Genomic DNA, 26,895 nt, shown 5'->3' with positions numbered 1-26,895 from the left:
TTATGGGGTCCTTATGGGGTCCTTATGGGGTCCTTATGGGGTTTTGGGGTCCTTATGGGGTCCTTATGGGGTCCTTATGGGGTTTTGGGGTCACTATGGGGTCACTATGGGGTCACTTTGGGGTCCTTATGGGGTCCTTATGGGTTGTGGGGTCCTTATGGGGTCCTTATGGGGTCCCTATGGGGTGTGGGGTCACTGTGGGGTTTTGGGGGCACTATGGGGTCCTTATGGGATTATGGGGTCCTTATGGGGTCTTTATGGGGTCTTTATGGGGTCACTATGGGGTCTTTATGTGGTTATGGGGTCCTTATGGGGTTTTGGGGTCCTTATGGGGTCCTTATGGGTCCTTATGGGGTCCTTATGGGGTCTTTATGGGGTCACTGTGGGGTTGTGGGGTCACTATGCGGTCCTTATGGGGTCCTTATGGGGTCCTTATGGGGTTGTGGGGTCCTTATGGGGTCTTTATGGGGTCCTTATGGGGTTATGGGGTCCTTATGGGGTCCTTATGGGGTCTTGTGGGGTGTGGGGTCACTGTGGGGTTTTGGGGGCACTATGGGGTCTTTATGGGGTCCTTATGGGGTGTGGGGTGTTTATGGGGTCGTTGTGGGGTTGTGGGGTCCTTATGGGGTCACTATGGGGTCCTTATGGGGTTTTGGGGTCCTTATGGGGTCCTTATGGGGTCACTATGGGGTCTTTATGGGGTTATGGGGTCCTTATGGGGTTTTGGGGTCAGTATGGGGTCCTTATGGGGTCCTTATGGGGTCCTTATGGGGTCTTTATGGGGTCTTTATGGGGTTATGGGGTCACTATGGGGTCCTTATGGGGTGTGGGGTCCTTATGGGGTCGTTGTGGGGTTGTGGGGTCACTATGGGGTCACTATGGGGTGTGGGGTCACTGTGGGGTCACTATGGGGTCCTTATGGGGTCCCTATGGGGTTATGGGGTCCTTATGGGGTTATGGGGTCCTTATGGGGTCTTTATGGGGTTATGGGGTCACTATGGGTCCTTATGGGGTCTTTATGCGGTTATGAGGTCACTATGGGGTCCTTATGGGGTTATGGGGTCCTTATCGGGTTTTGGGGTCCTTATGGGGTTATAGGGTTCTTATGGGGTCTTTATGGGGTCCTTATGCGGTTATGGGGTCACTATGGAGTCCTTATGGGGTCACTATAGGGTCCTTATGGGGTCCTTATGGGCTGTGGGGTCTTTATGGGGTCACTATGGAGTCTTTATGGGGTTATGGGGTCCTTATGGGGTCCTTATGGGGTTTTGGGGTCACTATGGGGTCACTGTGGGGTTATGGGGTCCCTATGGGGTCTTTATGGGGTCACTGTGGGGTTATGGGGTCACTATGGGGTTGTGGGGCCACTATGGGGTCACTATGGGTTCTTTATGGGGTGTGGGGTCCTTATGGGGTCATTGTGGGGTTATGGGGTCCTTATGGGGTCCTTATGGGGTCCTTTTGGGGTGTGGGGTCACTGTGGGGTCCCTATGGGGTGTGGGGTCACTGTGGGGTCAGTGTGGGGTGTGGGGTCACCGTGGGGTTTTGGGGGCACTATGGGGTCTTTATGGGGTCCTTATGGGGTGTGGGGTCTTTATGGGGTCACTATGGGGTCTTTATGGGGTCTTGTGGGGTTATGGGGTCCTTATGGGGTCCTTATGGGGTCTTGTGGGGTGTGGGGTGTTTATGGGGTCTTGTGGGGTGTGGGGTCACTATGGGGTCACTATGGGGTCCTTATGGGGTCCCTATGGGGTGTGGGGTCACTGTGGGGTTTTGGGGGCACTATGGGGTCCTCATGGGATTATGGGGTCCTTATGGGGTCTTTATGGGGTCTTTATGGGGTCACTATGGGGTCTTTATGGGGTTATGGGGTCACTATGGGGTCACTCTGGGGTCCTTATGAGGTTATGGGGTCCTTATGTGGTCCTTATGGGGTGTGGGGTCTTTATGGGGTCGTTGTGGGGTTGTGGGGTCCTTATGGGGTCCTTATGGGGTTATGGGGTCCTTATGGGGTCACTATGGGGTGTGGGGTCTTTATGGGGTCGTTATGGGGTGTGGGGTCACTGTGGGGTTTTGGGGGCACTATGGGGTCTTTATGGGGTCCTTATGGGGTGTGGGGTCTTTATGGGGTCGTTGTGGGGTTGTGGGGTCCTTATGGGGTCCTTATGGGGTCACTATGGGGTCTTTATGGGGTTATGGGGTCCTTATGGGGTTTTGGGGTCCTTATAGGTCCTTATGGGGTCCTTATGGGGTTTTGGGGTCACTATGGGGTCCTTATGGGGTCTTTATGGGGTCCCTATGGGGTTATGGGGTCCTTATGGGGTCCTTATGGGGTCTTTATGGGGTCTTTATGGGGTTGTGGGGTCACTATAGGGTGTGGGGTCCTTATGGGGTCACTATGGGGTCACTGTGGGGTTATGGGGTTGTGGGGTCCTTATGGGGTCCTTATGGGGTTGTGGGGTCCTTATGGGGTCCTTATGGGGTCTTTATGGGGTCACTATGGGGTCTTTATGGGGTTATGGGGTCTTTATGGGGTTATGGGGTCACTATGGGGTCTTTATGGGGTCTTTATGGGGTCACTATGGGGTCTTTATGGGGTTATGGGGTCCTTATGGGGTTTTGGGGTCCTTATGGGGTCCTTATGGGGTCTTTATGGGGTCTTGTGGGGTGTGGGGTCACTGTGGGGTTTTGGGGGCACTCTGGGGTCCTTATGGGGTTATGGGGTTCTTATGGGGTTTTGGGGTCACTATGGGGTCCTTACGGGGTTATGCGGTCCTTATGGGGTCCTTATGGGGTTTTGGGGTCACTATGGGGTCCTTATGGGGTCTTTATGGGGTCACTATGGGGTCCTTATGTGGTCCTTATTGGGTCCTTATGGGTCCTTATGGGGTTATGGGGTCACTGTGGGGTTATGGGGTCACTATGGGGTCACTGTGGGGTTGTGGGGGCACTATGGGGTCCTTATGGGGTCCTTATGGGATGTGGGGTCTTTATGGGGTCACTGTGGGGTCACTGTGGGGTTATGGGGTCCCTATGGGGTTATGGGGTCCTTATGGGGTCCTTATGGGGTTATGGGGTCCTTATGGGGTCCTTATGGGGTCTTTATGGGTTCACTGTGGGGTCACTGTGGGGTTGTGGGGTCACTGTGGGGTCACTATGGGGTGTGGGGTCTTTATGGGGTCACTATGGGGTCACTGTGGGGTTATGGGGTCCTTATGGGCTTATGGGGTCACTGAGGGGTACCTATGGGGTCACTGTGGGGTTGTGGGGTTATGGGGTCAGTGTGGGGTTATGGGGTCACTATGGGGTCACTGTGTGGTTATGGGGTCCCTATGGGGTCCTTATGGGGTCCTTATGGGGTCTTTATGGGGTCTTTATGGGGTCTTTATGGGGTCACTATGCGGTCAGTCAAGGGTTATGGGGTTATGGAGTCCTTATGGGGTTTTGGAGACCTTATGGGGTCCTTATGGGTCCTTATGGGTTCTTTATGGGGTCTTTATGGGGTTATGAGGTCACTATGGGGTCCTTATGGGGTCACTATGGGGTCACTATGGGCTGTGGGGTCCTTATGGGATCACTGTGGGGTCTTTATGGGGTTATGGGGTCACTATGGGGTCACTGTGGGGTCACTGTGGGGTTATGGGGTCACTATGTGGTCCTTATGGGGTCCTTATGGGTCCCTATGGGGTCTTTATGGGGTCTTTATGGGGTTATGGGGTCACTATGGGGTCCTTATGGGGTCCTTATGGGGTGTGGGGTCTTTATGGGGTCACTGTGGGGTCACTGTTGGGTTATGGGGTCAGTGTGGGGTTATGGGTTCCTTATGGGGTCACTATGGGGTTATGGGGTCACTATCGGGTCAGTATGGGGTTATGGGGTCACTATGGGGTTATGGGGTCGGTGTGGGGTACTTATGGGGTTTTGGGGTCCTTATGGGGTCGTTATGGGCTTAAGGGGTCAGTATAGTGTTATGGGGTCAGTGTGGGGTTATGGGGTCCCTATGGGGTCACTATGGGGTTTTGGGGTCAGTGTGGGGTTATGGGGTCCTTATGGGGTCACTATGGGGTTATGGGGTCAGTGTGAGGTTATGGTGTCCTTATGGGGTCACTATGGGGTTTTGGGGCCCGTGTGGGTTTATGGTGTCCTTATGGGGTCACTATGGGGTTTTGGGATCAGTGTGGGGTTATGGGGTCCTTATGGGGTCACTATGGGGTTTTGGGGTCACTGTGGGGTTATGGGGTCCTTATGGGGTCACAGTGGGGTTATGGGGTCACTGTGGGGTTATGGGGTCCTTATGGGGTCACTATGGGGTCCTTATGGGGTCACTATGGGGTTTTCGGGTCAGTGTGGGTTTATGGGGTCTCTATGGGGTCACTATGGGGTCACTATGGGTTTATGGGGTCAGTGTGGGGTTATGGGGTCCTTATGGGGTCACTATGGGGTTATGGGGTCAGTGTGGGGTTAAGGGGTCACTATGGGGTCACTATGGGTTTATGGGGTCAGTGTGGGGTTATGGGGTCCTTATGGGGTCCTTATGGGGTCCTTATGGGGTCCGTATGGGGTTATGGGGTCCTTATAGGGTCACTATGGGGTTAAGGGGTCAGTATAGTGTTATGGGGTCAGTGTGGGGTTATGGGGTCCTTATGGGGTCACTATGGGGTCACTATGGGGTTATGGGGTCAGTGTGGGTTTATGGGGTCCTTATGGGGTCCTTATGAGGTTATGGGGTCAGTGTGGGGTTATGGGGTCCTTATGGGGTCCTTATGGGGTTTTGGGGTCCGTGTCGGGTTATGGGGTCCTTATGGGGTCAGCCAGACGTCACGTGACCCCCCTCTCCCCTCCCCCCCCCCTCCAGATCTGGTCTCCCTTCCCCTCCCCCCCCCTGGGCCGTTGGCAGCTGGGGGCGCCGCTGTTGGCGTTGGCCGCCCACCCCAAGGGGGCGCTGTTGGCAGCCGCCGGATGGGGGGACAGAGTGGCGCTGATCAGCGCCGAGAGGGACGAGCGCTTCCGGGTCAGTGAGGGGGGGTGGGGGGGAGAAACTTCCGGGTCAGTGGGGGGGGGTTGGAAAGTGGGGGGGGGGGGGGGGATTGGGAGGGAATGGGAGGGGGTGGGTTATACTGGGAGGGACTGGGATGGGACTGGGAGGGACTGGGAGGGACTGGGTTATACTGGGATGGGACTGGGAGGGACTGGGAGGGACTGGGATGGACTGGGATGGAACTGGGTTATACTGGGAGGGACTGGGATGGACTGGGATGGGACTGGGAGGGACTGGGTTATACTGGGAGGGACTGGGATGGACTGGGATGGGAGTGGGTTATACTGGGTTATACTGGGATGGGACTGGGATGGGACTGGGATCGACTGGAAGGGACTGGGATGGGACTGGGAGGGACTGGGTTATACTGGGAGGGACTGGGATGAGATTGGGATCGACTGGGATGGGACTGGGTTATACTGGGTTATACTGGGACGGAACTGGGAGGGACTGGGATGGGACTGAGAAGGACTAGGAGGGACTGGGTTATACTGGGAGGGACTGGGAGGGACTGGGAGAGACTGGGATGGAAGTGGGTTATACTGGGATGGGACTGGGCTATACTGGGATGGACTGGGAGGGACTGGGATGGGATTGAGAGGAACTGGGTTATACTGGGAAGGACTGGGAGGGACTGGGATGGACTGGGATGGGACTGGGATGGAAGTGGGTTATACTGGGATGGGACTGGGCTATACTGGGATGGACTGGGAGGGACTGGGATGGGACTGAGATGGGACTGGGTTATACTGGGAAGGACTGGGATGGACTGGGATGGGACTGGGAGGGACTGGGTTATACTGGGAGGGACTGGGAGGGACTGGGATGGACTGGGATGGACTGGGATGGGAGTGGGTTATACTGGGTTATACTGGGATGGGACTGGGATGGGACTGGGATCGACTGGAAGGGACTGGGATGGACTGGGATGGGACTGGGAGGGACTGGGTTATACTGGGAGGGACTGGGATGAGACTGGGAGGGACTGGGATGGACTGGGATGGACTGGGATGGGAGTGGGTTATACTGGGTTATACTGGGATGGGACTGGGATGGGACTGGGATCGACTGGAAGGGACTGGGATGGACTGGGAGGGACTGGGTTATACTGGGAGGGACTGGGATGGGACTGCGATGGACTGGGATGGGAGTGGGTTATACTGGGTTATACTGGGATGGGACTGGGATGGACTGGGATGAGACTGGGAGGGACTGGGAGGGACTGGGTTATACTGGGATGGACTGGGAGGGACTGGGATGGGATTGGGAGGGACTGGGTTATACTGGGAGGGACTGGGAGGGACTGGGATGGACTGGGATGGACTGGGATGGGAGTGGGTTATACTGGGAGGGACTGGGATGAGACTGGGATGGACTGGGATGGACTGGGAGGGACTGGGAGAGACTGGGATGGAAGTGGGTTATACTGGGATGGGACTGGGCTATACTGGGATGGACTGGGAGGAACTGGGATGGGACTGAGATGGGACTGGGTTATACTGGGAAGGACTGGGAGGGACTGGGTTGTACTGGGATTGACTGGGATGGGACTGGGAGGAACTGGGAGGGGCTGGGAGGAGCTGGGATGGGAGTTGGAAGACTGGGTTATACTGGGATGGGACTGGGATGGGAGTGGGTTATACTGGGAGGGACTGGGTTATACTGGGGCAGACTGGGAGGGACTGGGAGGGAATGGGAGGGACTGGGTTATACTGGGAGGGACTGGGATGGGACTGGGATGGACTGGGATGGGAGTGGGTTATACTGGGAGGGACTGGGATGGACTGGGATGGGACTGGGAGGGACTGGGTTATACTGGGGGAGACTGGGAGGGACTGGGATGGACTGGGAGGGAATGGGAGGGACTGGTTTATACTGGGAGGGACTGGGATGGACTGGGATGGGAGTGGGTTATACTGGGTTATACTGGGATGGGACTGGGATGGACTGGGAGGGATTGGGTATACTGGGATGGACTGGGATGGACTGGGAGGGATTGGGTTATACTGGGAGGGACTGGGATGGACTGGATGGGACTGGGAGGGACTGGGATGGAAATGGGTTATACTGGGATGGGACTGGGAGGGACTGGGTTATACTGGGAGGGACTGGGATGGGAGTGGGAGGAACTGGGTTATACTGGGAGGGACTGGGATACTGGTCCATACTGGTCGATACTGGTCGATACTGGTCTATACTGGTCGAAACAGCGGTCAATACTGGTCCATGCTGGTCTATACTGGTTGATACTGGTCTATACTGGTCCATACTGGTCAATACTGGTCTATACTGGTTGATACTGGTCCATCCTGGTCTATACTGGTCTATACTGGTCCATACTGGTCGATACTGGTCCATACTGGTCCATACTGGTTGATACTGGTCTATACTGGTCTATACTGGTCTATACTGGTCGATACTGGTCCATACTGGTCGATACTGGTCTATACTGGTCGATACTGGTCCATACTGGTCCATCCTGGTCCCATCCTGGTCTTTATTACTGCAGGTTCTGCCCAGCCCGCGCCGCCGTCCAATCAGCGCCCTCTGCTGGGATCCCGACGGGACGCGATTGGTCGCCGCCCAAGTGGGCGGGGCTTTGCTGGTGTGGGCGTGGCCGGAAGAAGAGCCGCTGTGGGCGGGGTCCGCGGAAGCCCCGCCCCTTCCGGCAATGGCTCCGCCCCTCGTCTTGGGTTACCCGGGAGGTCACGTGACCTCGGTGTCCTTTGCCCCGCCCACTGCAGTGGGGGAGGGGCCGACAGTCGTCACTTCCGGTCCCGGGGGAAAGGTGAGGGGCGGGGCTTCATGAGACGGGGGCTGCGATTGGTGGGAGGGGAAAAGGGGCGGGGCTTAAAGGGGGTTGCGATTGGTGGGATGCTGAGGGGGCGGGGCTTCAAAGGGAGGAGGGTTTTATTGGTGGGAGGTGAAGGGGGTGGGGCTTAAATGGGGGCGGGGCTTAAATGGGGGGCGTGGCTTATTGGGAGCGGTTTTCTCATTGGTGGAGGTGAAGGGGGGCGGGGCTCAGAGGGGGAGGGACTTAAAAGGACGGAAGTCCTCATTGGTGGGGTGTTATGGGGGCGGGGCTTGCAGAGGGCGTGGTTTAAGTGATCGGGGCTTCTCATTGGTGGGATGTTAAGGGGCGGGGCTTGAATTGGGAGGGTCTCAAAGGGTTGTGGGCTCTCATTGGTGGGGGCGGAAGTGGGCGGGGTTTAAATGGGCGGGGCTAATTGGCGGAGGAGGTTCATTGGTGGAGGGCTTCCAAGGGCGGGGCTTAAAGGGGCGGGGCTTAAAGGGGCGGGAGTCTCATTGGCTGGAGGTTAATGGGGCGGGGCTTGAAGTGGGCGGGGCTTAAATGCGACTCTTCCCATTGATGGGCGTTTAAAGGGGCGGGGCTCGAATGGGCGGGGCTTAAGGGAGGCGATTGTTGATTGGTGGAGGGTTCGGGGGTGGAGCTGATGTGGGCGGGGCTTGGATGGACGCGGTTCCTCATTGGTGGGGTCTGGAGGGGGCGGGGCTTAAGGGGGGTGGGGCTGGAATGGGGATTGGTGCTGATTGGTAAGTGCTCTGGGGGCGGGGCTTAAAGGGGCGGGGATTGAGGGGGCGTGGCTTAAAGGGGGTGGGGCTGAAAGGGCTTGGTGCTGATTGGAGGGTGCGCGGGGGGCGGGGCTTAAAGTGGGTGGGGCTGAAACAGGGATTGGTGATGATTGGTGGATGCTGTGGGGGTGGGGCTTAAAGGGGGCGGGGTTTAAAGGGGGTGGGGCTGTAATGGGGATTGGTGCTGATTGGTGGGTGCTCTGGGGGCGGGGTTTAAAGGGGCGGGGCTTAAAGAGGTGGGGCTTAAAAGGGGTGGGGATTAAAGGGGTGACGGAGGTGGGGGGGGGACACTGATGGTGACACCAATGGTGACATGAAGGTGACGCTGTTGGTGACACAGTGACACAGAGGTGACACCAATGGTGACACTGATGGTGACACTGAGGTGACACAGAGGTGACACCAGTGGTGACACTGAGGGTGACACAGGGGTGACACTGAGGGTGACACGAAGGTGACACCGATGGTGACATGAAGGTGACACAGAGGTGACACTGTTGGTGACACTGAGGGCGACATGAAGGTGACACTGATGGTGACACTGAGGTGACACTGAAGTGACACTGAGGGTGACATGGAGGTGACACAGAGGTGACACTGATGGTCACATACAGGTGACACAGAGGTGACACCAATGGTGGCACTGAGTGTGACATGGAGGTGACACAAAGGTGACACTGAGGGTGACACAAAGGTGACACCAATGGTGACATGAAGGTGACACAGAGGTGACACCAGTGGTGACACTGATGGTGACACTGAGGTGACAGGGTGGTGACACAAAGGTGACACTGATGGTGACATTGTTGGTGACACAAAGGTGACACTGATGGTGACATGGAGGTGACACAAAGGTAACACTAAGGGTGACACGAAGGTGACACCGATGGTGACATGAAGGTGACACAGAGGTGACACCAGTGGTGACACCGATGGTGACATGGAGGTGACACTAATGATGACACAGACGTGACACAGAGGTGACACTGTTGGTGACACAGAGATGACACCAATGGTGACACCGAGGTGACACTGAGGGTGACACAGAGGTGACACCAAGGTGACATGGAGGTGACACAGTGACACAGAGTGACGTGGAGGTGACACTGAGGTGACACAGAGGTGACACCGATGGTGACATGAAGGTGACATTGTTGGTGACACAATGACACTGAGCGTGACATGGAAGTGACACAGAGGTGACACTGAGGTGACATTGATGGTGACACAGATGAGACACAGAGGTGACACTGGGTGGCACAGAGGTGACACCAATGGTGACATGAAGGTGACACAGAGGTGACACTGAGGGTGACATGAAGGTGACACCGATGGTGACATGAAGGTGGCACAGAGGTGACACCAATGGTGACACTGAGGGTGACATGGAGGTGACACTGATGGTGACACAGACGAGACACAGAGGTGACACTGAGGTGACACTGATGGTCACACAGAGGTGACAGAGAGGTGACACCAGTGGTGACACTGATGGTGACATGGAGGTGACACCAATGGTGGCACTGAGGGTGACATGGAGGTGACACAAAGGTGACACTGAGATGACACAGAGGTGACACTGAGGGTGACATGAAGGTAACACCGATGGTGACATGAAGGTGACACAGAGGTGACACCAATGGTGGCACTGAGTGTGACGTGGAGGTGACACAGAGGTGACACTGTTGGTGACGTGGAGGTGACACTGAGGATGACACAGAGGTGACACTGATGGTCACACAGAGGTGACACTGTTGGTGACACGGAGGTGACACCAATGGTGACATGAAGGTGACACAGAGGTGACACTGTTGGTGACACAGAGGTGACACTGAGGGTGACATGAAGGGGACACTGGTGGTGACACAGACGTGACACAGAGGTGACACCAATGGTGGCACTGAGGTGACATGGAGGTGACACAAAGGTGACACTGAGGGTGACATGAAGGTGACACCGATGGTGACATGAAGGTGACACTGAGGTGACAGCAGTGGTGACACAGAGGTGACACTGTTGGTGACACTGAGGGTGACGTGAAGGGGACACTGATGGTGACACTGAGGTGACACTGTTGGTGACACTGAGGGTGACATGGAGGTGACACAGAGGTGACACTGATGGTCACATAGAGGTGACACAGAGGTGACATCAATGGTGGCACTGAGGGTGACATGGAGGTGACACAGAGGTGACACTGAGGGTGACATGAAGGTGACACTGAGGTGACAGCAGTGGTGACACAGAGCTGACACTGTTGGTGACACAGAGGTGACACTGAGGTGACACCAATGGTGACACAGAGGTGACACTGATGGTCACACAGACGTGACACAGAGGTGACACCAATGGTGGCACTGAGGGTGACATGGAGGTGACACAAAGGTGACACTGAAGGTGGCACAGAGGTGACACCAATGGTGACACTGAGGTGACATGGAGTTGTGACACAGAGGTGACACTGTTGGTGACACTGAGGTGACACAGAGGTGACACCAATGGTGGCACTGAGGTGACAGCAGTGGTGACACAGAGGTGACACTGATGGTGACACTGTGTGACACCGATGGTGACATGAAAGTGAAACAAAGGTGACACTGATGGTGACACTGAGGTGACACTGAGGGTGACACAGAGGTGACACCAGTGGTGACACTGAGGTGACAGCAGTGGTGACACAGAGCTGACACTGTTGGTGACACAGACGTGACACAGAAGTGACACTGATGGTGACATGGAGGTGACACTGATGGTCACACAGACGTGACACAGTGGTGACACCATTGGTGGCACTGAGGGTGACATGGAGGTGACACAGAGGTGACACTGATGGTCACATAGAGGTGACACAGAGGTGACACCAATGGTGGCACTGAGGGTGACATGGAGGTGACACCGATGGTGACATGAAGGTGACACTGAGGTGACACTGATGGTGACATGGAGGTGACAATGATGGTCACACAGAGGTGACACTGTTGGTGACACTGAGGTGACACAGAGGTGACACCAATGGTGAAATCAAAGTGACACAAAGGTGACACTGATGGTGACTCTGAGGGTGACATGGAGGTGACACTGATGGTCACACAGATGTGACACAGAGGTGACACCGATGGTGACATGAAGGTGACACAGAGGTGACACCAACGGTGACACTGAGGTGACAGCAGTGGTGACACAGAGCTGACACTGTTGGTGACACTGAGGTGACACTGAGGTGACACAGAGGTGACACTGTTGGTGACACTGAGCTGACACTGAGGGTGACACTGAGGTGACAGCAGTTTTGACACAGAGCTGACACTGTCGGTGACCCGATGCCCCCCAGGTGACACCGTTGGTGACACCGTTGGTGACACAGAGGTGACATGGAGGTGACACCAATGGTGACACAGAGCTGACACTGTTGGTGACACAGATGTGACACAGAAGTGACACTGTTGGTGACATGAAGGTGACACTGTTGGTGACACAGAGGTGACATGGAGGTGACACGAATGGTGACATGAAGGTGACACAGAGGTGACACTGTTGGTGACACTGAGGTGACACTGAGGGTGACATGAAGGTGACACTGGTGGTCACATAGAGGTGACACTGAGGTGACACTGAGGGTGACACAGAGGTGACACAGAGGTGACACCAATGGTGACATCAAAGTGACACAAAGGTGACACTGATGGTGACACAGAGCTGACACTGTTGGTGACACAGATGTGACTAGAAGTGACACTGAGGGTGACATGGAGGTGACACTGATGGTGACACAGACGTGACACAGAGGTGACACCAATGGTGACATGAAGGTGACACAGAGGTGACACTGTTGGTGACACTGAGGTGACACTGAGGGTGACACTGTTGGTGACACTGAGCTGACACTGAGGGTGACACTGAGGTGACAGCAGTGGTGACACAGAGCTGACACTCTCGGTGACCCGACACCCCCCAGGTGACACCGTTGGTGACACAGAGGTGACACAGAGGTGACATGGAGGTGACACCAATGGTGACACCAAGCTGACACTGTTGGTGACACAGACGTGACACAGAAGTGACACTGAGGGTGACATGGAGGTGACACCGAGGGTGACATGAAGGTGACACAGAGGTGACACTGAGGGTGACACAGAGGTGACACCAAGGTGACACTGTTGGTGACACAGTGACACAGAGTGACGTGGAGGTGACACTGAGGTGACACAGAGGTGACACCAACGGTGACACTGAGGTGACAGCAGTGGTGACACAGAGCTGACACTGTTGGTGACACAGACGTGACACAGAAGTGACACTGAGGGTGACACTGAGGGTGACATGGAGGTGACACAGAGGTGACACGAATGGTGGCACTGAGGGTGACATGGAGGTGACACAGAGGTGACACTGAGGTGACACTGAGGGTGACACAGAGGTGACATCAACGGTGACACTGAGGTGACAGCAGTGGTGACACAGAGCTGACACTGTTGGTGACACTGAGCTGACACTGAGGGTGACACTGAGGTGACACCAGTGGTGACACAGAGCTGACACTGTCGGTGACCCGACGCCCCCCAGGTGACACCGTTGGTGACACAGAGGTGACACAGAGGTGACATCACTGTGTCCCCCCCCCCCCCCAGGTCCTCCAATGGCCGTCGCATCGCGGCCGCCTCCGCGCTTTGCTTCCGGCTCCCGGCTGTCAACAGGAGGGGTCACGTGACCTGGAGGTTCGGAGGTCACGTGACTCGGAAGAAAGGTCACGTGACGCGGCTCCGGCTCTCTGCGTGACCTTTGACCCCTGGGGATCCCGGCTTGCCGTAGGGCATCATGGGGGAATCGGAGCCGTGCATGGAGCGCCGTGGGGTGAGGATGTGGGGGGTTTCTGTGGGGCTCTGTGGGGTCTATGGGGCTCTATGGGTCTCTATGGGGTCTCTATGGGGCTCTGTGGGTCTCTATGGGGCTCTATGGGGCTCTATGGGGTAACTATGGGGCTCTGTGGGTTTCTATGGGTCTCTATGGGGTCTCTATGGGGCTCTATGGGGATCTATGGGGCACTATGGGGAGCTATGGGTCTCTATGGGGTCTCTATGGGGCTCTGTGGGGTTTCTATGGGGTCACTATGCATTTCTATGGGGCTCTATGGGTCTCTATGGGGTTCCCTTGGGTCTCTATGGGGTTTCTATGGGGCTCTACGGGGCTCTGTGGGGATCTATGGGGCTCTATGGGGCTCTATGGGGTTCTATCCGGTAACTATGGGGTCTCTATGGGGCTCTGTGGGGATCTATGGGGCACTATGGGGAGCTATGGGTCTTTATGGGGTCTCTATGGGGCTCTATGGGGTCTATGGGGTCTATGGGTCTCTATGGATCTCTATGGGGATCTATGGGGTCTCTATGGGGATCTGTGGGTCTCTATGGGGCTCTAGGGGTCCCTATTGGTCCTTATGGGTCTCTATGGGGTCTCTATGGGGTCTCTATGGGGCTCTATGGGGTAACTATGGGGTTTCTGTGGTACTCTATGCGTCTCTATGGGGTCTCTGTGGGTATCTGTGGGGTTCCCATGGGTCTCTATGGGGTTTCTATGGGGCTCTGTGGGGATCTATGGGTCTCTATGGGGTCCCTATGGGGCTCTATGGGGCTCTATGGGGCTCTAAGGGGTTTCTATGGGGCTCTGTGGGGATCTATGGGTCTCTATGGGGTCCCTATGGGGCTCTATGGGGCTCTATGGGGCTCTAAGGGGTTTCTATGGGGCTCTGTGGGGCTCTGTGGGGCTCTGTGGGGTCTCTATGGGGTCACTATGGGGCTGTATGGGGCTCTGTGGGGATCTGTGGGGCTCTATGGGGTTTTATGGGGTTCTATGGGGCTCTATGGGGTCTCTATGGGGCTCTGTGGGGTTTCTATGATTCTCTATGGGTCTCTATGGGTCTCTATGGGGTTTCTATGGGGCTCTATGGAGTCTCTATGGGGTCTATGGGGCTCTATGGGTCTCTATGGGGCCTCTATGGGGCTCTGTGGGGTTTTGTGGGGCTCTATGGGGTCCCTATTGGTCCTTATGGGTCTTTATGGGGCTCTATGGGTCTCTATGGGGCTCTATGGGGCTCTGTGGGGTCTATGGGGTTTCTATGGGGCTCTATGAGGATCTATAGGGCACTATGGGGATCTATGGGTCTCTATGGGGTCACTACGGGGATCTATGGGGCTCTATGGGGCTCTATGGGGCACTATGGGGTCACTATGGAATTTCTATGGGTCCCTATGGGTCTCTATGGGTTCTTATGGGTCTCTATAGGGCTCTATGGGGTCTCGATGGGTCTCTATGGGGCTCTATGGGGATCTATGGGGCTCTAGGGGTCTCTATGGGGTTTCTATGGGGTCCCTATGGGGCTCTATGGGGCTCCATTGGGGATCTGTGGGTCTCTATGGGGTTTCTATGGGGCTCTATGGGGTCTCTATGGGGTCTATGGGGTCTATGGGCCTCTATGGGACTCTATGGGGCCTCTGTGGGGCTCTGTGGGGTCCCTATTGGTCCTTATGGGTCTTTATGGGGTTTCTATGGGTCTCTATGGGGCTCTATGGAGTCTCTATGGGGTCTCTATGGGTATCTATGGCGTTTCTGTGGGGCTCTATGGGGCTCTATGGGTCTCTATGGGGTTCCCTTGGGTCTCTATGGGGTCTCTATGGGTCTCTATGGGGCTCTGTGGGGTCTATGGGGCTCTGTGGGGATCTATGGGTCTCTATGGGGCACTATGGGGCACTATGGGGTCACTATGGAATTTCTATGGGTCCCTATGGGTCTCTATGGGACTCTATGGGTCTCTATGGGACTCTATGGGTCTCTATGGGGCTCTATGGGGCTCTATGGGGATCTATGGGGATCTATGGGGCTCTAGGGGTCCCTATGGGTCTCTTTGGGGTCTCTATGGGGCTCTGTGGGTTTCTATGGGGCTCTATGGGGTCCTATGGGTCTTTATGGGGTCTCTATGGGGCTCTATGGGGATCTATGGGGATCTATGGGGCACTATGGGGAGCTATGGGTCTCTATGAGGTCTCTATGGGGCTCTGTGGGGTTTCTATGGTTGTCTATGGTTCTCTATGGGTCTCTATGGGGTTCCCGTGGGTCTCTATGGGGTCTCTATGGGGTTTCTATGGGGCTCTATGGAGACTCTATGGGGTCTATGGGTCTCTATGGGGCCTCTATGGGGCTCTGTGGGGTTTTGTGGGGCTCTATGGGGTCCCTATTGGTCCTTATGGGTCTTTATGGGGCTCTATGGGGCTCTGTGGGGTCTATGGGGTTTCTATGGGGCTCTATGGGGTCACTATGGGGCTTTATGGGGTCTCTATGGGGATCCGTGGGGTTTCTATGGGGCTCTATGAGGATCTATGGGGCACTATGGGGAGATATGGGTTTCTATGGGGTCTCCATGGGTCTCTATGGGCTTTCTATGGGGTTCTATGGGTCTCTATGGGGCACTATGGGGTCACTATGGAATTTCTATGGGTCCCTATGGGTCCCTATGGGTCTCTGTGGGTCCTTATGGGTCTCTATAGGGCTCTATGGGGTCTGTATGGGGCTCTATGAGGACTATGGGGCTCTAGGGGTCCCTATTGGTCCTTATGGGTCTCTATGGGGTCTCTATGGGGATCTATGGGGTCTCTATGGGTCTCTATGGGGTTCTATGGGGTCTCTATGGGGCTCTATGGGGTAACTATGGGGTTTCTATGGGGCTCTATGGGGTCCTATGGGTCTTTATGGGGTCTCTATGGGGCTCTGTGGGGCTCTATGGGGTTTCTATGGTTCTCTATGGGGCTCTATGGAGTCTCTATAGGGTCACTATGCGTCTCTATGGGGTCTCTATGGGGATCCGTGGGGTTTCTATGGGGCTCTATGAGGATCTATGGGGCACTATGGGGAGATATGGGTTTCTATGGGGGCTCTATGGGGCTCTATGGGGTCTATGGGTCTCTATGGGGTCTCTATGGGGTCTCTATGGGGCTCTATGTGGTCTCCATGGGTCTCTATGGGGTCCCTATGGGTCCCTATGGGTCCCTATGGGTCTCTATGGGTCCTTATGGGTCTCTATAGGGCTCTATGGGGTCTCAATGGGTCTCTATGGATCTCTATGGGGATCTATGGGGTCTCTATGGGGATCTGTGGGTCTCTATGGGGCTCTAGGGGTCCCTATTGGTCCTTATGGGTCTCTATGGGGTCTCTATGGGGTCTCTATGGGGCTCTATGGGGTAACTATGGGGTTTCTGTGGTACTCTATGCGTCTCTATGGGGTCTCTGTGGGTATCTGTGGGGTTCCCATGGGTCTCTATGGGGTTTCTATGGGGCTCTGTGGGGATCTATGGGTCTCTATGGGGTCCCTATGGGGCTCTATGGGGCTCTATGGGGCTCTAAGGGGTTTCTATGGGGCTCTGTGGGGCTCTGTGGGGCTCTGTGGGGTCTCTATGGGGTCACTATGGGGCTGTATGGGGCTCTGTGGGGATCTGTGGGGCTCTATGGGGTTTTATGGGGTTCTATGGGGCTCTATGGGGTCTCTATGGGGCTCTGTGGGGTTTCTATGATTCTCTATGGGTCTCTATGGGTCTCTATGGGGTTTCTATGGGGCTCTATGGAGTCTCTATGGGGTCTATGGGGCTCTATGGGTCTCTATGGGGCCTCTATGGGGCTCTGTGGGGTTTTGTGGGGCTCTATGGGGTCCCTATTGGTCCTTATGGGTCTTTATGGGGCTCTATGGGTCTCTATGGGGCTCTATGGGGCTCTGTGGGGTCTATGGGGTTTCTATGGGGCTCTATGAGGATCTATAGGGCACTATGGGGATCTATGGGTCTCTATGGGGTCACTACGGGGATCTATGGGGCTCTATGGGGCTCTATGGGGCACTATGGGGTCACTATGGAATTTCTATGGGTCCCTATGGGTCTCTATGGGTTCTTATGGGTCTCTATAGGGCTCTATGGGGTCTCGATGGGTCTCTATGGGGCTCTATGGGGATCTATGGGGCTCTAGGGGTCTCTATGGGGTTTCTATGGGGTCCCTATGGGGCTCTATGGGGCTCCATTGGGGATCTGTGGGTCTCTATGGGGTTTCTATGGGGCTCTATGGGGTCTCTATGGGGTCTATGGGGTCTATGGGCCTCTATGGGACTCTATGGGGCCTCTGTGGGGCTCTGTGGGGTCCCTATTGGTCCTTATGGGTCTTTATGGGGTTTCTATGGGTCTCTATGGGGCTCTATGGAGTCTCTATGGGGTCTCTATGGGTATCTATGGCGTTTCTGTGGGGCTCTATGGGGCTCTATGGGTCTCTATGGGGTTCCCTTGGGTCTCTATGGGGTCTCTATGGGTCTCTATGGGGCTCTGTGGGGTCTATGGGGCTCTGTGGGGATCTATGGGTCTCTATGGGGCACTATGGGGCACTATGGGGTCACTATGGAATTTCTATGGGTCCCTATGGGTCCCTATGGGTCCCTATGGGTCTCTATGGGACTCTATGGGTCTCTATGGGGCTCTATGGGGCTCTATGGGGATCTATGGGGATCTATGGGGCTCTAGGGGTCCCTATGGGTCTCTTTGGGGTCTCTATGGGGCTCTGTGGGTTTCTATGGGGCTCTATGGGGTCCTATGGGTCTTTATGGGGTCTCTATGGGGCTCTATGGGGATCTATGGGGATCTATGGGGCACTATGGGGAGCTATGGGTCTCTATGAGGTCTCTATGGGGCTCTGTGGGGCTCTGTGGGGTTTCTATGGTTGTCTATGGTTCTCTATGGGTCTCTATGGGGTTCCCGTGGGTCTCTATGGGGTCTCTATGGGGTTTCTATGGGGCTCTATGGAGACTCTATGGGGTCTATGGGTCTCTATGGGGCCTCTATGGGGCTCTGTGGGGTTTTGTGGGGCTCTATGGGGTCCCTATTGGTCCTTATGGGTCTTTATGGGGCTCTATGGGGCTCTGTGGGGTCTATGGGGTTTCTATGGGGCTCTATGGGGTCACTATGGGGCTTTATGGGGTCTCTATGGGGATCCGTGGGGTTTCTATGGGGCTCTATGAGGATCTATGGGGCACTATGGGGAGATATGGGTTTCTATGGGGTCTCCATGGGTCTCTATGGGCTTTCTATGGGGTTCTATGGGTCTCTATGGGGCACTATGGGGTCACTATGGAATTTCTATGGGTCCCTATGGGTCCCTATGGGTCTCTGTGGGTCCTTATGGGTCTCTATAGGGCTCTATGGGGTCTGTATGGGGCTCTATGAGGACTATGGGGCTCTAGGGGTCCCTATTGGTCCTTATGGGTCTCTATGGGGTCTCTATGGGGATCTATGGGGTCTCTATGGGTCTCTATGGGGTTCTATGGGGTCTCTATGGGGCTCTATGGGGTAACTATGGGGTTTCTATGGGGCTCTATGGGGTCCTATGGGTCTTTATGGGGTCTCTATGGGGCTCTGTGGGGCTCTATGGGGTTTCTATGGTTCTCTATGGGGCTCTATGGAGTCTCTATAGGGTCACTATGCGTCTCTATGGGGTCTCTATGGGGATCCGTGGGGTTTCTATGGGGCTCTATGAGGATCTATGGGGCACTATGGGGAGATATGGGTTTCTATGGGGGCTCTATGGGGCTCTATGGGGTCTATGGGTCTCTATGGGGTTTCTATGGGGTCTCTATGGGGCTCTATGTGGTCTCCATGGGTCTCTATGGGGTCCCTATGGGTCCCTATGGGTCCCTATGGGTCTCTATGGGTCCTTATGGGTCTCTATAGGGCTCTATGGGGTCTCAATGGGTCTCTATGGATCTCTATGGGGATCTATGGGGTCTCTATGGGGATCTGTGGGTCTCTATGGGGCTCTAGGGGTCCCTATTGGTCCTTATGGGTCTCTATGGGGTCTCTATGGGGTTCTATGGGGTCTCTATGGGGTTCTATGGGGTCTCTATGGGGCTCTATGGGGTCTCTATGGGGTTCTATGGGGTCTCTATGGGGCTCTATAGGGTTCCCATGGGTCTTTATGGGGTCTCTATGGGGCTCTGTGGGGCTCTATGGGGTTTCTATGGGTCTCTATGGGGCTCTATGGAGTCTCTATAGGGTCACTATGCGTCTCTATGGGGTCTCTATGGGTTTCTATGGGGTTTCTATGGGGCTTTATGGGGCTCTGTGGGGCTCTATGGGTCTCTATGGGGTTCCCATGGGTCTCTATGGGGTTTCTATGGGGCTCTATGGGGCTCTGTGGGGATCTATGGGTCTCTATGGAGTCACTATGGGGCTCTATGGGTTTCTATGGGGCCTATGGGTCTCTATGGGACTCTATGGGGCCTCTGTGGGGCTCTGTGGGGTTTTATGGGGCTCTATGGGGTCCCTATTGCTCCTTATGGGTCTCTATGGGGTTTCTATGGGGCTCTGTGGGTCTCTATGGGGTCTCTATGGGTCCCTATGGGGCTCTATGGGGCTCGATTGGGGATCTGTGGGGTTCTATGGGGCTGTATGGGGCTTTATGGGGTCTCTATGGGGTCTCTATGGGGCTCTGTGTGTCTCTATGGGGCTCTATGGGGTCCATGGGGTCCATGGGGTTTCTATGGGGTTTCTGTGGGTGTCTGTGGTTGTCTATGGGTCTCTATGGGGTCTCTATGGGGCTCTATGGGGCTCTGAGGCTTTATGGGGTCTCTATGGGGATCTATGGGGTTTCTATGGGGATCTATGCGTTTGTATGGGGCTCTATGGGGCTCTATAGGTCTCTATGGGTCTTTATAGGGTCTCTATGGGTCTCTATGGGGTCTATGGGTCTCTGTGGGGCTCTATGGGGTCCATGGGGTTTCTGTGGGGTTTCTGTGGGGCTCTATGGGTCCCCATGTGGCTCTCTGTACCATTGTGTCCCCATTAACCCCATTATCCCCATTAATTATCCCCATTAATGACCCCCATTAATGATCCCCATTTCCTCCCCCCCCCCCTCCATTCATTTTCCCCCCATTTCCCCCCCAGGCTCCGCCCCCCGGCTCTGCCTCTCCAGCGGACCAATCACGTGCCTGGCCTGGGTGGGCGGGACCGTGCTGGCGGGGGCGGGGCCTGACGGCGTCCTATGGGGATGGGAGCTGCCGGGTCCCGCCCACCTCGAGCCCCGCCCACTCTGGAACCGGCCAATGGGGAGAGGCGCAGTGCTGGGGCTGTCGGCTACAGCCAATGGGATCGCGGTCAGCACGGGTAGGGGCGGGGCTAAGGGGGCACTGGGGCTCTATGGGGTCTTATGGGGTCTCTATGGGTCCCTATGGGGCTCTGTGGGGCTCTATGGGTCTCTATGGGTTCTTATAGGGTCTCTATGGGTCCCTATGGGGCTCTATGGGTTCTTATGGGGTCTCTATGGGTTCTTATAGGGTCTCTATGGGTCCCTATGGGGCTCTATGGGGTCTTATGGGGTCTCTATGGGTTCTTATAGGGTCTCTATGGGTCCCTATGGGGCTCTGTGGGGCTCTATGGATCTCTATGGGTTCTTATAGGGTCTCTATGGGTCCCTATGGGGCTCTATGGGGTCTTATGGGGTCTCTATGGGTTCTTATAGGGTCTCTATGGGTCCCTATGGGGCTCTATGGGGTCTTATGGGGTCTCTATGGGTTCTTATAGGGTCTCTATGGGTCCCTATGGGGCTCTATGGGTCTCTATGGGGTCCCTATGGGGCTCTATGTGTCTCTATGGGGCTCTATGGGTCTCTATGGGGCTCTATGGGGTCTTATGGGGTCTCTATGGGTCCCTATGGGTCCCTATGGGGCTCTGTGGGGTCTTATGGGGTCCCTATGGGGCTCTATGGGTCTCTATGGGGTCTCTATGGGGCTCTATGGGGCTCTATGGGTTCTTATGGGGTCTCTATGGGGCTCTATGGGTTCTTATAGGGTCTCTATGGGGCTCTATGGGTTCTTATGGGGTCTCTATGGGGCTCTGTGGGTCCCCTGGGTCTCTATGGGGTTTCTATGGGGCTCTATGGGTTCTTATGGGGTCTCTATGGGTCCCTATGGGGTCCCTATGGGTCCCTATGGGGCTCTATAGGGTCTCTATGGGGCTCTATGCGGCTCTATAGGGTCTCTATGGGTCTCTATGGAATCTCTATGGGGTCTTATGGGGTCTCTATGGGGCTCTATGGGGCTCTATGCTGTTTTATGGGGCTCTGTGGGTCTCTATTGTGATCTATAGGGCTCTATGGGGCTCTATGGGGCTTTATGGGTTCTTATGGGGTTTCTATGGGGCTCTATGGGTTCTTATGGGGTCTCTATGGGTCTCAGTGGGGCTCTATGGGATCTCTATGGGGCTCTATGGGGTCTTATGGGGTCCCTATGGGTCCTTATGGGTCTCTATGGGGTCTCTATGGGGATCTTGGGGGCTCTGTGGGGCTCTATGGGGATCTATGGGGTTTCTGTGGGTTCTTATGGGGTCTCTGTGAGTCCCTATGGGTCCCTATGGGTCTCTATGGGTTCTTATGGGGTCTCTATGGGGCTCTATGGGGTCTTATTGGGCTCTGTGGGTCTCTATTGGGATCTATAGGGCTCTATGGGGTCTCTATGGGGATCTATGGGGTCTCTGTGGGTCTCTATGGGTTTCTATGGGGTTTCTATAGGGCAATGTGGGTCTCTATGGGGCTCTATGGGGTCTCTATGGGGTCCCTATGGGTTCCTATGGGGCTCCATGGGGCTCTATGTGTCTCAGTGGGGCTCTATGGGGTTTCTATGGGGCTCTCTGGGTTCTTATGGGGTCTCTATGGGTCTCTATGAGGCTCTGTGGGTCTCTATGGGTTCTTATGGGGTCTCTATGAGTCCCTATGGGGTCCCTTGGGGTCATTATGGGTTCCTATGGGGTCTCTATGGGTTCCTATGGGGCTCTATGGGTTCCTATGGGGCTCTATGGGTTTCTATGGGGCTCTATGGGTTCTTATGGGGTCCTTATGGGGCTCTATGGGTCCCTGTGGGTTTCTATGGGGCTCTATGGGTTCTTATGGGGTCTCTATGGGCTCTATAGGGTCTCTGTGGGGTCTCTATGGGATCTCTATGGGTTCTTATGGGGTCTCTATGGGCTCTATAGGGTCTCTGTGGGGTCTCTATGGGATCTCTATGGGGTCTTATGGGGTCTCTATGGGTCCCTATGTGTCTCTATGGGGTTTCCCTTTGGGTTCCTTATGGGGTCCCTATGGGATCCCTATGTGTCCTTATGGGGTCCTTATGGGATCCCTATGGGTCCTTATGGGGTCTCTATGTGTCCCTATGGGTCTCTATGGGTCCCTATGGGTTCCTTATGGGGTCCCAGGGTCCCTGGGTCTTCTATGGGGTTTCCCTTTGGGTTCCTTATGGGGTCCTTCTGGGGTCCCTATGTGTCCCTATGGGGTCCTTCTGGGGTCTCTATGGGTCCCTATGGGATTTCTATGGGGTCCCTATGTGTTTCTATGGGGTTTCCCTTAGGGATCCTTATGGGGTCCTTATGGGATCCCTATGTGTCCCTATGGGGTCCTTATGGGGTCCCCATGTGTTCTTATGGGGTTTCCCTTAGGGATCTTTATGGGGTGCTTATGAGGTCCCTATGTGTCCCTATGGGGTCCTTATGGGATCCCTATGTGTCTCTATGGGTTCCTACGTGTCCCTATGGGGTCCTTATGGGTTTCTATGGGATTTCTATGGGTTCCTTATGGGGTTTCCCTTTGGGTTCCTTATGGGGTCCTTATGGGGTCCCTATGTGTCCCTATGGGTTCCTTATGGGGTCTCTATGTGTTCTTATGGGTTCCTTATTGGGTCCCTGTGTGTCTCTATGGGATTTCTATGGGTTCTCTATGGGGTCCCTATGGGTTTCTATGGGATTTCTATGGGGTCTTTATGGGTCCCTATGTGTCCCTATGGGGTTTCCCTTTGGGTTCCCTATGGGGTCCCTATGGGGTCCCTATGGGGTCCTTATGGGGTCCCTATTGGTTCCTTATGGGGTTTCCCTTTGGGTTCCTTCTGGGGTCCTTCTGGGGTCCCTATGTGTCCCTATGGGTTCCTTATGGGATCCCTATGTGTCCCTATGGGGTCCTTATGGGGTCTCTATGGGTCCCTATGGGATTTCTATGGGGTCCCTATGTGTCCCTATGGGGTTTCTCTTAGGGATCCTTATGGGGTCCTTATGGGGTTCCTATGTGTCCCTATGGGTTCCTATGGGTTCCTATGTGTCCCTATGGGGTCCCTATGGGTTTCTATGGGATTTCTATGGGTTCCTTATGGGGTTTCCCTTAGGGATCCTTATGGGGTCCTTATGGGGTCCCTATGTGTCCCTATGGGGTCCTTATGGGGTCCCAGGGTCCCTGGGTCTTCTATGGGGTTTCCCTTTGGGTTCCTTATGGGTTCCTTATGGGGTCCCTATGGGCTCCTTATGGGGTTTCCCTTTGGGTTTTGATGGGGTCCTTCTGGGTTCCTTATGGGGTCCTTCTAGGTTCCCTATGTGTCCTTATGGGGTCTCTATGGGTTCCTTATGGGGTTTCCCTTTGGGTTCCTTATGGGGTCCTTCTGGGGTCCCTGTGTGTCCTTATGGGGTCTCTATGGGGTCCCTATGTGTCTCTATGGGTTCCTATGGGTCCCTCTGTGTCCCTATGGGTCCTTATGGGGTCCCAGGGTCCCTGGGTCTTCTATGGGGTTTCCCTTTGGGTTCCTTATGGGGTCCTTATGGGATCCCTATGTGTCCCTATGGGTTCCTATGTGTCCCTATGGGGTCCCTATGGGTTTCTATGGGATTTCTATGGGTTCCTTATGGGGTCCCTATGGGTTCCTTATGGGGTTTCCCTTAGGGATCCTTATGGGGTCCTTATGGGGTCCTTATGGGGTCCCTATGTGTCCCTATGGGTCTCTATGGGTTCCTATGGGTTCCTTTGTGTTCCTATGGGGTCCTTATGGGATCCCTATGTGTCTCTATGGGTTCCTACGTGTCCCTGTGGGGTTCTTATGGGTTTCTATGGGATTTCTATGGGTTCCTTATGGGGTTTCCCTTTGGGTTCCTTATGGGGTCCTTATGGGGTCCCTATGTGTCCCTATGGGGTCCTTCTGGGGTCTCTATGGGTCCCTATGGGATTTCTATGGGGTCCCTATGTGTTTCTATGGGGTTTCCCTTAGGGATCCTTATGGGGTCCTTATGGGATCCCTATGTGTCCCTATGGGGTCCTTATGGGGTCCCCATGTGTTCTTATGGGGTTTCCCTTAGGGATCTTTATGGGGTGCTTATGAGGTCCCTATGTGTCCCTATGGGGTCCTTATGGGATCCCTATGTGTCTCTATGGGTTCCTACGTGTCCCTATGGGGTCCCTATGGGTTTCTATGGGATTTCTATGGGTTCCTTATGGGGTTTCCCTTTGGGTTCCCTATGGGGTCCCTATGGGGTCCTTATGGGGTCCCTATGTGTCCCTATGGGGTTTCCCTTTGGGTTCCCTATGGGGTCCCTATGGGGTCCTTATGGGGTCCCTATGTGTGCTTATGGGTTCCTTATGGGGTCCCTATGGGTTCCTTATGGGGTTTCCCTTTGGGTTCCTTATGGGGTCCCTATGGGGTCCCTATGGGGTCCCTATGGGGTCCTTATGGGGTCCTTATGGGGTCCCAATGTCTCACACTCCCCGCCCCCAGAGGACGGGGCTCTGCTGCTTTTCCCCCTTCAGGCCCTGCTGCCCCACAGCTCTATGGGGTCGAATGGGGGGGGACACGTTCTGTACCCCCACCTCGGCCCCACTGAGGCTCTCAGCTTCTGCCCCACTGAGACCCGTCTGGCCACGGGTGGCTCTGATCGGGTATGGGGGATTTATGGGGTCTGGGGGGCTGAGGGCTTCTATGGGGCACCGGGGGGTCTATGGGGTCTCTATGGGGTTCTATGGGGCTCTATGGGGCTCTATGGGGCATTATGGGGTCTCTATGGGGCTCTATGGGGCTCCATGGGGTCTCTATGGGGCTCTATGGGGCTCTATGGGGCATTATGGGGTCTTTATGGGGCTCTATGGGGCTTTATGGGGTTTTATGCGGGTTTATGGGGCTTTATGGGGTCTTTATGGGGCTCTATGGGGCTCTATGGGGTCTCTATGGGGCTCTATGGGGTCTCTATGGGGCATTATGGGGTCTTTATGGGGCTTTATGGGGTCTCTATGGGCTCTCTATGGAGTCCCTATGGGGTTCTATGGGGCTCTATGGGGTCTCTATGGGGCTCTATGGGGCCCTATGGGGTTTTATGCGGGTTTATGGGGCTCTATGGGGTCTTTATGGGGCTTTATGGGGTCTCTATGGGCTCTCTATGGGGTCCCTATGGGGTTCTATGGGGCTCTATGGGGTTTCTGTGGGGCTCTATGGGGCCCTATGGGGTTTTATGCGGGTTTATGGGGCTTTATGGGGTCTTTATGGGGGTCTATGGGGCTCTATGGGGCATTATGGGGTCTTTATGGGGCTTTATGGGGCTCTATGGGTTCTCTATGGGGCTCTATGGGGCTCTATGGGGCCCTATGGGGTTTTATGCAGGTTTATGGGGCTTTATGGGGTCTTTATGGGGGTCTTTATGGGGCTCTATGGGGCTCTATGGGGTCTCTATGGGGTTCTGTGGGGCTCCATGGGGTCTCTATGGGGCTCTATGGGGCTCTATGGGTCTCTATGGGGCCCTATGGGGTTTTATGCGGGTTTATGGGGCTCTATGGGGCTTTATGGGGCTTTATGGGGTTTCTATGGGCTCTCTATGGGGTCCCTATGGGGTTCTATGGGGCTTTATGGGGTCTCTATGGGTCTCTATGGGGCACTGTGGGGCTCTATGGGGTCTCTATGGGTCTCTATGGGTCTTACGGGGTCATATGGGGCTCAGTGGGTCTCTATGGGGTCGCTGTGGGGTCTCTATGGGGTTCTGTGGGTACTACGGAGCTCTATGGTGTCCCTAAGGGTGTCTATGGGTCTCTATGGGGTCACTGTGGGGCTCTATAGGGTCTCTATGGGTCTCTAAGGGTATCTATGGGTCTTATGGGGTCACTATGGGGGTCTATGGGTCTCTATGGGGTCACTGTGGGGCTCTATAGGGTCTCTATGGGTCTCTAAGGGTATCTATGGGTCTTATGGGGTCTCCATGGGTCTCTATGGCGTCTCCATGGGTCCCTATGGGGTCTCTATGGGTCTCTATGGGTCTCTATGGGTCTCTATGGCATCTCCATGGGTCCCTATGGGGTCTCTATGAGTCTCTATGGGGCTCTGTGGGGATCTATTGGGATCCGTGGGGTCTCTATGGGTCTTTATGGGGTCTCTATGGGGTTCTGTGGGTTTCTATTGGGAT

The 26,895-nt window shown here is 55.1% G+C and overlaps 1 protein-coding gene across 2 annotated transcripts in view; it reads left to right on the top strand.

Annotated features, from left to right (window-relative positions):
* LOC116240110 (telomerase protein component 1-like) overlaps window positions 1–26,895 on the top strand; it is a 152,250-nt gene that overhangs the window by 68,781 nt on the left and 56,574 nt on the right. The window contains exons 26-30 of one of the 2 annotated variants that reach the window (XM_090130174.1): window positions 4,856–5,011; window positions 7,548–7,826; window positions 13,261–13,483; window positions 20,593–20,811; window positions 25,227–25,387. In XM_090130174.1, the coding sequence (XP_089986300.1) occupies window positions 4,856–5,011; window positions 7,548–7,826; window positions 13,261–13,483; window positions 20,593–20,811; window positions 25,227–25,387 (1,038 nt within the window). The remainder of the gene's footprint in view (window positions 1–4,855; window positions 5,012–7,547; window positions 7,827–13,260; window positions 13,484–20,592; window positions 20,812–25,226; window positions 25,388–26,895) is intronic. The other variant, XM_090130175.1, reaches the window with a different exon arrangement.

Source organism: Phasianus colchicus, chromosome 39 (assembly GCF_987193195.1).
Source record: "Phasianus colchicus chromosome 39, bPhaCol1.hap1.1, whole genome shotgun sequence".
Lineage (NCBI taxonomy): Eukaryota > Metazoa > Chordata > Aves > Galliformes > Phasianidae > Phasianus > Phasianus colchicus.
This window is presented reverse-complemented; position numbering and strand designations above follow the sequence as displayed.